The sequence below is a fragment of the Odocoileus virginianus genome, chromosome 31, assembly GCF_023699985.2.
Source record: "Odocoileus virginianus isolate 20LAN1187 ecotype Illinois chromosome 31, Ovbor_1.2, whole genome shotgun sequence".
NCBI lineage: Eukaryota > Metazoa > Chordata > Mammalia > Artiodactyla > Cervidae > Odocoileus > Odocoileus virginianus.
Genome location: NC_069704.1, coordinates 31546466 through 31560795, shown reverse-complemented (window position 1 = coordinate 31560795; position 14330 = coordinate 31546466). Strand labels below are relative to the sequence as shown.

The 14330-nt window shown below is 45.1% G+C and overlaps 1 protein-coding gene and 1 pseudogene across 5 annotated transcripts in view; one reads left to right on the top strand and one right to left on the bottom strand.

The window, feature by feature from the left end:
* GOLM1 (golgi membrane protein 1) overlaps positions 1–14330 on the bottom strand; it is a 58088-nt gene that overhangs the window by 23214 nt on the left and 20544 nt on the right. For all 5 annotated transcript variants that reach the window (XM_020882178.2, XM_020882176.2, XM_070459533.1 and 2 more), the window contains exon 4: positions 2509–2563. In XM_020882178.2, the coding sequence (XP_020737837.2) occupies positions 2509–2563 (55 nt within the window). The remainder of the gene's footprint in view (positions 1–2508; positions 2564–14330) is intronic.
* LOC110130311 (germ cell-less protein-like 1 pseudogene) lies at positions 9360–11180 on the top strand (annotated as a pseudogene).

The window sequence follows — 14330 nt, the reverse complement described above, 5'->3', positions numbered from 1 at the left end:
GCAAGGTTTGGGCAGCGGGGAGAGGGGAGACGGGTGTGTTGGGGGAGAGGTTTAAAATTTTTAAAAAGTAAGAGACACCCTGTACTGCTGATAAACACTGCAACACGAATCCATCTCGAAAGCATATGACATGCTTGAAAACACACAACTACGGCAGGAGAGAATGTTTCACTGGGTGCCTGAGGCCAAAGTGAGGGCGGTGAGGGGGAGGAATTCCTGGAGTGGGACATGAGCTATGTCTTGACTTTATGTCAAAATACACTGAAAGGTACACTAAAAAGGGTGAACTTTATTGTGTATAAATTATACTTTGATAAACCTAAAAAAAAATAAATTCTGTATCAAACCAAGCCCAGGACAATGGAATACTACTCAGCAATAAAAAGGAACGGACTATGTACTACAGCCCCAACAGCATGGATGAGTTTCAAGAGAACTATGCCAAGTGAAAGAAGGTTCACAAAAAGGGTATATGCCATCTGATTCCATATATACAAAATCATAAAAATCACAGACTAATCTAGAGGGACAGAGAGCAGATCAGACGGGGCCTGGGAGGACTACCAAGGGGCCCAAAGAAGCTTCCTGGGCTGACAGGTATGTTCACCGTGTTGATACCGTGGTGGTTTCCTGAAGAGCCACTTATGTCAAAACTAGTGGGACTGCACTTTAAATATGTGCAGGGGACTTCCCTGGTGGTCCAGTGGTTAAGAATTCACCTTCCAATGCAGGGGACGCAGGTTCGATCTCGAGTCAAGGAACTACGATACCACATGCCATGGGGCAACTAAGTCCATGTGCCACAGCTAGAGAAACCTTGCATGCTACAACAAAGACCCAGTGCAGCCAAAATAATTAAATATGTGTAGTTTATTATATGTAAATCACGTCTGATTAAAACTATTTAAAATACTAAGTATAAGAAAGGCTGCAGGCTGCATGCCATACTTGAGGACAGACCAGCAGGTCGTCAACTCTGAGAAACCCTGGCAGTCAACTAACCCATTTAACTTAGCGTAACTCTGCGTTTCCCCTATAAATATTCTTAGAAGCTGGTTTGGAATTAGAATTCTAGACCAGCACTGCTGAAAAGGACTATAATAAGCCGCCACACAGATCATTTAAAATTCCCAAGAACCACATTTTTAAAAAGTAAATAAAACCAGGTTAAATTAATTTTAATAATATATTTCATTTAACCCAACAGATCCAAAATATGATCATGGCAACATAGAATTAATGTAAAAAAATATGAATGAGACATTTTATACTTTTTTTAATACTAAGTCTTTGAAATCTGGTGTGTATTTTACAGTTATAGCACATCTCAATTCAGATGTTAAAGAGGAATTAGGACTTCTTGATCTGAATATATAGTTTTATATATATATATATATATGTATATATATCTATGTATATTATATATACATAATATATACAGTTAAAATAATATTGGTATAAGCGAGTTGTCCCAAAGATACTTAAGCTTCCCAGTAACTGAGTCAAGTATCAGTTTTAATTTTAAATTGCAGAAAAGTATACAAAAATTAAAACTCCAGTTCTTCTGTCCCATGAGCCACATCACAAATGTTTATTGCCCACACGAGTCCCACATAGTGGGTCTCAGGGCTAGTATTCTGGAGCCCAGTTCGAAATTGATCGTCCCATCTTAGAGGTGGAAACTGAGGCTGAAGGCGCTGAGGGGCACAGGCAAGACCAGGGTCAGGTCAAGGATCACAGGACCCTGCGCTCCCTTCACCAGGTTGTAAGGCTGCAGGGGACCCTCTGGTCACACCACAAGAGGGGCTCACCCCATCCCCACCTTCCCCATTGCTGCAGAAGGGCCCAAAGAAAAACAAACTCTGGCTGCCAAACTGAGTGAGAGCAGCAAAAATACGGAATTAAACTGGGCTGCATCACTTTTATATAAATTTCATGAATAAAATCTGAATTCAGGAAAACCCAATGAAAAGAGAGCATACGTATATCCTATATACATAATATGTATATATATAAAACAGACGACACATGTATCATATATGTATTTCTTAATGTATCACAAAATGAGAACCTGAAATCTCCTCATAACAGCTTGCAATGTATTCAGTAACACCGTAAAAAGGTAAAGAGATACAGTTGGCAAAAAGAATAAAGATTACTCAATTACTCCAATACTACCCATCATTACGGTTTCCCTGGTGGCTCAGTCGGTAAAGAATGTGCCTGCAATGCAGGAGACCTGGGTTTGATTCCTAGGTCAGCAAAATCCCCTGGAGAAGGGAATGGCTACCCATTCCAGGATTCTTGCCTGTAGAATCCCACGGACACAGGAGCCTGGTGGGCTACAGTCCATGGCGTTGCAAAGAGTTGGACAAGATTAAGTAACTAACACTTTCACTTTCTACCCATCATCATATTTCGATAAGAGACCCCAGAATAGGATGGAAGAAAGGTGGGTTTTTCCTAACAAACCTGACACCTGGGGTAAAAGTGGGGAGTGGAACTCACCTTGCAAGGTTCTGATGAGCCTCTCGCCGGTGGTGATGTTATTCACTAAAACGGCCTGCAAAGAAGATAAACATATAAAATGAAACACTGACAACCTGACAACTTAGAAGAGCCCTGACGAGACGTGACTGTGGGAGAAAGGTTGGGGAGTAGCCCCTGCCCACCCCCTGGGATGAACTTGGATGCCCGGGTAGGAGCAGTATCGGTGTCCCAGCACCAGCATGCAGCCCAGGCAAGGGGGGCGGCTCCTCTGGCTGTCTCCACTCCATGCCCGCAGGAACAGCAACCCCACAGTAACTGCGATCTTTCTCTGGGGGAATCCAGGTACAGCCCGTCTCAACCAGAAATTAAACTGGCTGGGGGGCGGGTGTTCGGCAACCGCTCCACCTGCGTTATTAGTCAAAGCTGTGGTTTTTCCAGTAGTCATGTCTGGATATGAGAGTTGGACCGTGAAGGCGGCTGAGTGCCGAGGAACGGATGCGTTTGAACTGTGGTGTTGGAGAAGACTCTTGAAAGTCCCTGGACTGCAAGGAGATCCAACCAGTCCATCCTAAAGGAAATCAACCCTGAACACTCATTGGAAGGTCTGATGCCTGAAGCTCCAATACTTTGGCCACCTGATGTGAAAAGCTGGCTCACTGGAAAAGACTGATGCTGGGAAAGACTGAAGGCAAAAGGAGAAGAGGGCAGCAGAAGATGAGACAGTTAGATAGCATCACCGACTCAATGGACATGAATTCAGCCAACTCCGGGAGACAGTGAAGGACAAGGAGGCCTGGCATGCTACAGTCCATGGGATTGCAAAGAATCAGATACGACTGAGCGACCAACCACCACCACCACCATCTGTGAAGCCTCCTGATCCTTTCTAACTTCCAACATTCCTCCTTCCATCCAGACTGCAAGCTCAGGGGATGGAGGGGTTCACCCCCAACTAGCTACATAACGTTGGGAATGCCCACAACAGAGGACAAAGAAGCAACGGAGGCCTCAGGCAAACAATGAAAAACACAAAAAATAAGAAACGTGACCGCGGGCCTCAGTGTAACCAGCAGCCTGTACACAGGCGCAGTCACCACCCTCAGGGGGCCCCAGGGCGCGCCACACCCTCAGCAGAACACAACCCCACTGTGGGGGATAGGAAACTGAGGCGCCGGTGGCTTCAGAGACTTGATGTCACGTGGCCTTCTCAACAGCAAACAGGCAGAGCCCAAGTCCGAGCCTGGCTGGCCTGCCCCAGAGGTGAAGCTCTTCCTCACTGCATGCCTGCAAACCGGGATCTGACCCTAGCAGGACAGCGATCCAGTGATCCAGCGACTGTACCCGGTGCTGCCCTCTGAAGGAGAGGTGACATCAAACACCAGTGTGCATCACGCAGGAGTTTTGTACACAGAGCTAGGTACTGGGCCCCAAGACGAGTTTCTTTTTTTTTTTTTTTCCATTTATTTTTATTAGTTGGAGGCTAATTACTTTACATCATTGCAGTGGTTTTTGTCATACATTGAAATGAATTAGCCATGGATTTACATTCTTACTGTGTCATAATCAACAAAGTTTGTCGACCTGCTGGCCATTACCTGGAGACCGGCTTCTGCCCCACTCCTGGGTAAAGGAGGATGCCGCCGCCCTCCCGGCGCCCTTCTGTGCTTCCATTTCCTGTTGGATCTCTCTGTCCAGCCCTCAGTCTTTCTTTGTCCTGGGCTGGGCTTTCTAGAGGAAGGTGTTTATGAATACAGGGATGCACACCTAGAAACAAAATCTGACCGAACGATTCTGGTGTTTATCTTAGGAGGTCTGGCACAACAGGAAACAAGTCACAGTGATACCATCTGTACAATAATCTATCAGGGAGGGAACATCACAACCATGGCCCATGACCTTCTATTTGGGCCAGCGGGGAGTCATGTTCACACAGCTCATAGCTCCTGCTACTCTCAGAAAAGGCTTGCACATGTTCTATTAAAATGGCAAGAGATGGCCCCAAGGCCCAGCAGTCCCACTTCGGGATATATACTCAGAAAAACACAAAGCAGGACCTTAAAGAGATATCTGCATCCAAGTTCACAGCAGCACCCCTCACAACAGTCAAGAACTGAAGCAACCCAGGTGTCCCTCAGTGGATGAATGGATAAAGGAAATGCAACATATACAAACAATGGAATAGTACACAGCCTTTAAAAAGAAAGAATGTCACATGCTACAACATGTGCGAACCTTGAGGACATGCTAAGCCCGTGACTAAGTACAGACACTATGGAGAAAAGCATGGAAATTCCTTTAAAAACTAGAAATAGAAATACCATACAACCTAGCAATCCCAGTCATGGGTATGTATCTAGAGAAAACTATAATTCAAAGAGATGTACGCATTCCATTACACACTGTAGCACTATTTACCTGACCAGGACATGGAAGCAACCTAAATGTTTATCAACAGAGGAATGAATAAAAAAGATGTGATACATATACACAATGTAATATCACGCAGCAATAAAAGAGAACAAAGTAAGGCCATTTGCAGCAACCTGGATGGACCTAGAAATTGATATTGAGTGAAGTAAATCAGACAAAGAAAGACAAATATCATATGATATGGCTTATATGTAGAATCTAAAAAAGGAGGTGCTGTTTTTCAGATGTTAAGTCATGTCTGACTCCTTGTGACCCAATGGACTGCAGCACACCAGGCTCCCCTTCTCCCAGTCCTTCACTATCTCCCAGGGTTTGCTCAGATTCATGTCCATTGCGTCAGTGATGCTCTCTAACCATTTCATTCTCTGCTACCCCTTTTCCATTTGCCCTCAATCTTTCCCAGCACCAAGGTCTTTTCCAGTGAGTTAGCTCTTCCCATCAGGTGGCCAAACGCACTGGGAGGGATAAACTGGGAGACTGGGACTGACGTATACACACTGCTATATATAAAACAGGTAATAAGAACCTGCTCCACAGCCTAGGGAACTCCACTCAATACAATGTAATGGCTTATGTGGAAACAAATCTTTAAAAACAGAGTGGCTATATGTGTATGTATAACTGATTCACATTACTATATACCTAAAATTAACACAACACCATAAATTTTTAAAAATTTTAAAGAAAAAAACAAAAATGCGGCACATACATACAATGGGATAGTACACTACACACCCCTTAAAAAGAATGTCACATGTCACTATGTAGGTGAACCCTGAGGACATCGTGCTAAGCTAATCAAAAATGGGCAAGCACCATATGATTCTATTTATATGCACAGTGTCTAAAGCAGACAAATTCATGAAAACATAAAGCAGAAAGGTGTCTGCCAAGGGCGAGGGGTGAAGTAGGTTGGACAGACTAGTGTTTAAAGGGCATAGAGTCTCAGCGTTGCAAGATGAAAAGTTCCAGATATTTCTTGCACAACAATGTGAATATATTTAACACAGCTGAACTGAACCCTTAAATCTCTACCCTGCATAAGTAACAAAACCACCTTCCCTTTGAACATCAGTGATGAAAGAAAACAGGAAAAGAAAAGATGCACTTAAAAGATTATATGCTGATAATCTCAAAAGCCAACCTCTCCTGGGCAAATCATTTCTATAGCAATTACAGCAATCTGACTTGCCCCTTCTCCACTCACTACCCTTAGTTCCACCCCCCAAAAAAGTCCTTATTAGAGTTTGCAACTGCCTGAGGGTTTAGGAATTGTTGCAATTTGATATATCTGAAGATATTTCTGTCTCCCATGTGACTTTATTCTTCCAAAGAAAATATATTTTAGTTATCTCCCCCAACCTACTTCCTGATGCATGGAAAAACAGTCTCCATTTAAGTAAATGAGAAAAGGATCATAAAACACCACTGAGAGCTTTATGTATGCAGTTTTATATTTACTGAAAATCTTGTTGAATCACTTTCAGGAAAACTATGAAAATGCTTTTAGTTTTTTGAGGGGTTCAAAATAAAGGGAAAAATATCACCAGCATTAAACAAAATTATGTTTAAATTAATTACATACTGTACCCTAAACAGCCCTGATGATTTTCACATTTTGGAAAAGCGTGACTTTAGGGGAGCTGGACTTCCTGGTCTGTGTGACCTGTTTCCTGGGAATTCTCAGCAGCAGACAAGGAGGCAGCAAGTGCCACCAAAATTCAATCAGACACTAGCTCAGAAGGCCTTGGCACGAATCGCCCATCAATGAATGTATCATAGCTATTCTATTTCAGAGCAAGTATAATTGATAAAACTATTTCTCCATTAGATTCCTAAGAAAATAACTTCGACATTTCATAGTAAATTTTCAAAGCAATAAATCTACAACAGCTTACCATGTTCTGAAAACCTGAAACACACACACCAGGATGGTGACAAGTTAAAGAAACAAACAAAAGCAAAATAACAAGCAAACGAAACTGACAAGGATGTGGAGAAACTGGAAACCTCCCAGCCAGCTGATGAGAATGTAAAATGGTGAAGTCGCTGCAGAAAGCAATTTGGCAGCTCCTCAAAGAGCTGAACAGGGGCTTCCCAGGTGGCTCAGCGGTAAGAACCCACCTGCAATGCGGGAGACTTGGCAAGGGATGTGAGTATGATCTCTGGGTTGGGAAGACCCCCTGGAGAAGGGAACGGCTACCCACTCCAGTATTCTTGCCTGGAGAATCCCATGGACAGAGGAGCCTGGTGGGCTACAGTCCACGGGGTCACAAAGCGTCAGACACGACTGAGCACAGCACACAGCCTGCACAACAATGAAGACCCAGCACAGACAAAAATAAATAAGTAAAAATGGGGGGGAGAGTTAACTAGTTATTATACAACCCAGAAATTCTCCTCCTAGGTATATACCCATGGAGTCTGTCCACCGAATTCTCCAGGCAAGAATACTGGAGTGGGTTGCCATTCCCTTCTCCAGGGGATCTTCCTGACTCAGGGATTGAACCTGGATCTCCTGCATTGCAGGCAGATTCTTTACCACCATCTGAGCTACCAGGGAAGCCCAGGTATATACCCAAGAGAAATGAAAACACATGTCTACACAAAAATTGTCCACAAAAGCTCACAGCAGAATTGTTCTTCACAGTCAAAAAAGTGGCAAGAACCCAAATGTCCAAGTGATTAATTAATAAAAGTGGTCTATCCATATGATGGAATATTATTCACTAATAAAAAGAAATGAAGGAACTTCCCTGGTGGGCCAGTGGCTAAGACTTGTACTCCCAATGCAGGGGGCCTGGGTTCACTCCCTGCTCAGAGAAGTAGATCCCACACGCCACAAGTAAAGGTCCTGCATGCCACAACTAGGACCCAGTGCAGCCAAACAAATAGATATTTTTAAAAGAAAGAAAGAAATTTAAGTACGGACACACTATAAAAACATTACATGCCCAGAACAGGCATACCCATAGAGGAAGAAGGTAAATTAGCAGTTACCGGGGGGCTAGAAGGAGGGAGGAAGGGGTGAGGAGTAACAGTCCACAGGCCCACATTCCTTCTTGGGGTGATTAAAACGTTCTGGAATTAGAGAGTTTGCACAGCATTAGTATGCTTGCACAACACTGTGCGTATATGAAAAACCACTGACCTGTACACTTTTAAAATGATTAAAATGTGTGTGCTTTATGTTATGTGAATCTATCCCATTTAAAAGAAATAGATGAAATTAAATATTAACATTTCATCTACATATAGCCGAACTGTCATTTCAAGATGTAATCAACCTAACAGTATTAGTGAGATATTTTACTCTTTTTCTTTTACGCTAACACACTTTTCCGCTTAAAGTGCATCTCAGGTGGGACTTCTCAGGGCTCAGCAGCCACCTGTCCGTGGAGACAGCACAGCCCCTGAGCAGTAAGATGCGCCGGCACCAGGTAAGTGCCAGCCAGTTATTATTTATTTACGGCATCTTGACAGGACTACACACTCACACCAGCACCATTCACCACCACAACAGACAAGCTGCCGCCCAGACACTTCAAGCTCATGGTGCCTGTGGGCCCCCTGAACACACGTGTTCTCAGAGAAACCACGGCACAAGCAGTGAGGTGACACATCCAGTCCAAAACCCTACAGCTGACGTAAGCCACTGTTGTGATTTAGAGCATCGCGTGCAGAAATGTGAACACTGGCTGAACAGCTGATACTAAGAAATGATTGGGACTTTTGGTTAGGGTAGTTACGAGAAAGAGATGATCCCACATTTTAGAGATACACCCTGAAACAAGAACGATTCCAACAGCATGAGGTATGGTCACTGAATCTTGATGTTGGACACTGAGAGTCCGTTAGATCACTCTCTCTACTTTTCATGTTGAAACTTTCTATGATTAGTCCACACACGGTACACACTAATATTAGTCACCAAGTCATATCCAACTCTTTAGGACCTGGTGGACTGCTGAAGGCCAGGCTTCCCTGTTCTTCACTATCTCCCGTATTCGCTCAAACTCATGTCCATTGAGTCGGTGATGCTACCTAACCATCTCATCCTCTGTCACCCCCTTCTCCTGCCTGCAATCATTCCCAGTATCAGGGTCTTTTCCAATGAGGTGGCTCTTCTCATCAGGTGGCCAAAGTATTGGAGTTTCAGCTTCGGCATCAGCCCTTCTTGTGGCATGGGCCAATAATTAAAACTGAAAAGCAAACTTAAGAACAAATCCTTTTTTAAACTTTTTGAGAGACGCAGCGGGCGGGGTGGAGGATGGAGGCTGTGGTGTCCACTGCAACGGTCGTGGCCGCGTGCGAGAAGGTGGCTATGTAGGCAACTCGGGCTCTGTGGAGGCTGGCGGTGGTGGCCGGGCCATGGCGGGAAACCGTCTGTGTTGGGCTCCCTGAGGTGCGCTCCCTGCCGTCTCGGGGAGCCGTGACCCATGGGCTTGCTGAGCAGCCAGGTGCTGCGCCACCCAGGGCGAGCCCGAGCCCAGCAGGAGCCGGCTTCTGGGGCTGGGGACTCCACCCGGAGGCAGGAGATGGTGGCGACGCGCCCGGCCATGGCTTCTGTTACTGTCCGGGCAATTACAAGCGCAAGCGGAACAGTGGGGCCTTCTGCTACGGTAACCCCGATTCCGAGACCAACGAGGATGAGGAGGAAGGGGACGAGCAGCAGCGGCTCCTCAACACCCCTTGAAGGAAAAAACTGAAGAGTACATCCAAGTATATTTATCAAACATTATTTTTAAATGGTGAAAACAGTGACATTAATATTTGTGCTCTAGGAGAAGAGGGGAGCTTACACAAAATGTATTTATGTCAATCTGGCTACTTTTCTAGTGTATTCAGTGGTTCTTGGAAAGAATCCAGCATGAATACCACTGAACTGGAGATTCCTGACCAGAATATTGATATAGAAGCACTTCAGGTGGCATTTGGGTCATTGTATCGAGATGATGTCTTAATAACGTCAAGTCAAGTCATTGCCATTTTGGCAGCAGCTTGTATGCTGCAATTGGATGGTTTAATACAGCAGTGTGGTGAGACAATGAAGGAGACAATGTGAAAACTGTGTGTGGCTATTACACATCAGCAGGGACCTATGGATTAGACTCTGTAAAGAAAAAGTGCCTTGAAAGGCTTCTAAACAATTTGACGACTCACCAGAATGTTGAACTTTGTAAAGAACTCAGTATAGATGTCATGAAACAACTCACTGGTTCATCTAACTTGTTTGTGACGCAAATGGAGATGGATGTACACACAGCCCTTAAAAAGTGGATGTTCCTTCAACTTGTGCCTTCTTGGAATGGATCTTTAAAACAGCTTTTGACTGAAACAGATGTCTGGTTTTCTAAGAGGAGAAAAGATTTTGAAGGTATGACCTTCCTTGAAGCTGAGCAAGGAAAACCATTTGTGTCAGTATTCAGACATTTAAGGTTACAGTATATTATCAGTGATTTGGCCTCCGCAAGAATTATTGAACAAGATTCTCTAGTACCTTCAGAATGGCTATCTTCTGTGTATAAACAGCAGTGGCTGGCTATGCTCCGAGCAGAACAAGACAGTGAGGTGGGGCCTCAAGAAATTAATAAAGAACTAGAGGGAAACAGCATCAGGTGTGGTAGAAAGCTTGCCAAAGATGGTGAATACCGCTGGCGGTGGACAGGTTTTAACTTCAGCTTTGACCTGCTTGTAACTTACACCAATCGATACATCATTTTCAAACGCAATACACTTAATCAGCCATGTAGTGGATCTGTCAGTTTACAGCCTCGAAGGAGCATAGCATTTAGATTACGTTTGGCCTCTTTTGATAGCAGTGGAAAACTAATATGCAGTAGAACAACTGGCTATCAAATACTTACTTGAAAAGGACCAGAAGTGTAACTAAGACAAGAAAGAAGGAAACACAATTTGATTTGAGGAGCAGGGAAAAGTTGACAGTACGGAAATAATTATTCATCTTGAACATGATCTTCAAAAAGTTATCACTCTTAATTGTTTTCTCCATTGTGTTCATTATTGCATTTATTTATACATTAATAACAGATACCTTAAAAAAAATCTGCTAAGTTTCCACAGATCCTGGATATTAAGAGAACCTAATCTGCTAGCACAGTGGGTTTCTAAAATGACAGACATCTACAGTGTTCCTAAAATTATCTCTAAGACCATTTGCTTCTTCATCAATCACATGCATGTATAAGTTTCAACACGTCATGATGCAAAAGTAAACCAGTTTCAAAAAATAAAATGAGTGCTGTTAAAAATAAAAAAAATTAAAAAAAAAAAACCTTTTAAGTACAAGACTGGTTTTAGCTGTAAAGAAAGATGAGTCAGAACGCTGAGATGAAGTTAACTTTTTTTTTTTTGCCACACCTCACAGCTTGCAGGATCTCAGTTCTCTGACCAGGGATCGAACCCAGGCCATCACAGTGAAAGTTCCTAGTCCTAACTACTGGACCATCAGGGAATCCTGGAACTCTCATTTTGTGAGTGGAATCTAGGGAGGTTCAAGACCTTTTAGAGGTATAGATACTTCCTGTTTGTTCTGTGGCCCTCTGTATCCGAGGGTGCCACACCTCAACTGGTTGAACCCAGGATGTGAGGGCTGGCTGCATGCAGCCACTTGATACACACAGCCTGAGCACTGTGAAGATTGGCATCCACAGGGCGTGCAGGAACCAAACCCCTGTGGACACCAAGGGATGAATCAAATTTCAGTTCCCCAACTGAGTTGTCTTATCACAGAATATACAGCTCTGCCAACAATTTATCAACTATCATAAGGGTTTCTGAGGTGCATAAAGGGATAAAAGAGAGGAATGAGAAAGAAATAAGTAGAGAGATCGAGAGCAACAGAAAGAAGATAGGGGAGGGTGGTAATTTTTTTGAAGAAAATAAAAAGACGTGGAAGGAGATGGAAGGTTCTATGGATTCTGGTTTCAGGTCTGCTACAAATTTGCTTTATCTCTGGACACCTCACGTGACTTCTCCTGGCCCCAGCTTCCACGACTGGAACCTACCAGATGGACCTGCGACATTTAATGGGGGCACACCATGTGCATGTGAAGGTGGGGCAATTCTTTATTTCACAGGGTCTCCCCACGGCAGCATCCTCTCCACCACAGGCCTCTGCCGAAAACCACAGCCCAGAGAGGCTCCAGGACAGCAGGCAGGAAGCAAGCACCAGGAGGAGGACGCACTGCCCCGTGAGCGAGGCATGAAGAGAAGCTGCCCAGAGAAACTGCTGACTAACTAAGGGAGATGGACACTCATCCACAGCTCACGCGCATCCAGAGGTGGCAGGGCCACTGAAGGGCCCCAGGACTCAGCACGCCCGATCCGCCTGTGCAACGTGGGGTCTGCACACCGCTGCCCCGGCTCCCCCAGCAGTGGGGAGAAGGCCAAGCGGGCCCCCCAAAAAAGACACGAGGGAGACGGGGAGAGGTGGGCAGGGGCAGGTGGGGAGCAGAAGGCCGCTGAGTCCAGACCACAGGGAGGAGCCGAGAGACAGACGGCACAAATTAAGGCCAAGACCTACGCTTGGGGGTTTCAGAGACCCAGGTCACTACACGGTGTGAGAACTTGGGTTATTCAAGGTCCAGAAATGGTTTAGGGGCACATGAGGAAGGGATAAGTGAGTGTACACGTGTGCGTGTGGGAGACGTGGTGTAAGAATGTGAGTGTGTTGAGTGAAACAGCCAGACACCAGGGCACAAACACCGTGTGATCCTGCTGAATGGGCGCTGTGAGCAGCCGCGTCCACAGATACAGAAGGCAGAGCCACAGATGCCACAGTGGGGAGCGGGGACAGTCAGTGCTTCCCACGGACAGAACCTCAGGCGGGCAGATGAGAGCACTCCGCAGGGGATGCTGGTGACAGTCGCGTGATGATGAGAACGCACTTGATGCCAGTGACCTGCACGCTGAAAAATCGTTAAAACGGCTGTTCTTAGATTAAGTACATGGCAACCCACCCCAGTATCCTGCCTGGGAAATCCCATGGACAGAGGAGCCTGGCAGGCTACAGTCCACAGGGGTCCAAAGAGCTGGACAAGACTGAGCAATGAACACTTTCACTTTTTCTTTCAAAGCAGGACAAATGGCTAGGCTTCTCAACATTTGTTGCCTTCTTTTCAAGAGACAGAATCTTCCACAGGAGGCAACTCATAGAAACCATCGCCGCTATGACTGAAGGGAGCAGCCGTCACCTCAGGTCCAAAGAGCACACAGGAACAGGAGCCACGCGGCCTGGGGCTCTCACCACCCAACGAAACCTCTCCTATGCGTCACTTATGACAGGAAAGTCCTAGAAACGCAGGATATCTTCATGCCACATCCCTCAAATAATGCTTTCCAGAGCCTCCTCAGGCCCCACATCACCCAGTAACAGAGGATAAACCTGCGGGTCAGAGGCCACCTCGATGGGGACACAAGTCACACAGGCGAGTGATAACATGGGGCCAAGGCACGTGGACCGGGACCTGGCCTCCCTCCACCTCCTACTGCCTTTTCTATTGAAGCGTTTCTCTTCCTGGACACAGAACAGCTCACGTGTCGCCAAGCCCCCTCATCCTTCTTTCCACTTCACTTCTCTGTTAGGTCAGGACTGACACAGCAAGTGTATTTCCACCACAAAGGAAAGAAACATTACTCAAACGATTTTCTTTGCACTATAGTGGTGTTAATCGCTCGAGTTATGTCTTACTCTGAGACTCCATGGACTGTAGCCTGCCAGGCTCCTCTGTCCACAGAATTCTCCAGGCAAGAAAACCGGAGTGGGTAGTCATTCCCTTCTCCAGGGGATCATCCAGTGTCAGTTTACACATATTAACAAATCAGTGAAAAATCTCAACATGTCATAGCAGATACATGACTGTAAGAAACCAACCTAGAAAGAATGTCATAGACAAAACTATGGAAAAGGAAACCACTTCTGACTCTCACTTTCGGCAAGTGAAAAGGGACACAATGGCAGGAAGCTCAACCTTCCCTGAACAAAGGGCTACTCGGTAATTCAGGGCCTTCCAGACTCTTCCTCCAACCATCTCAGATGTTAGGAAATTAGTACCTCAACTGCCTTTAGGACCACCACGTGGCTATGGGGCAACAACTAGTCAGGAGGCCACCCAAGGTTCTGGTAAGTCTTCAGACTCACAAACATTAACTGGCTTTCTGACAACAAAATAAAAGAATGAATTGAGCCCCTCTGTGCCATTCTTAATGGAGTCGACACAGATCTTTACAAGAGAATCTCTGTTAACTTTTGCCAAAACTAACTAAAACCTGAGGCTCTGTTTCCAGTGAGGCCCCTTAAAAGTTTGTGTTGTATGTACAAATATATACGTCTGTACAAAGAAAACAGTATTTCACTGGGTGCTTGTGTGAGGGTGATCTGTACCCAG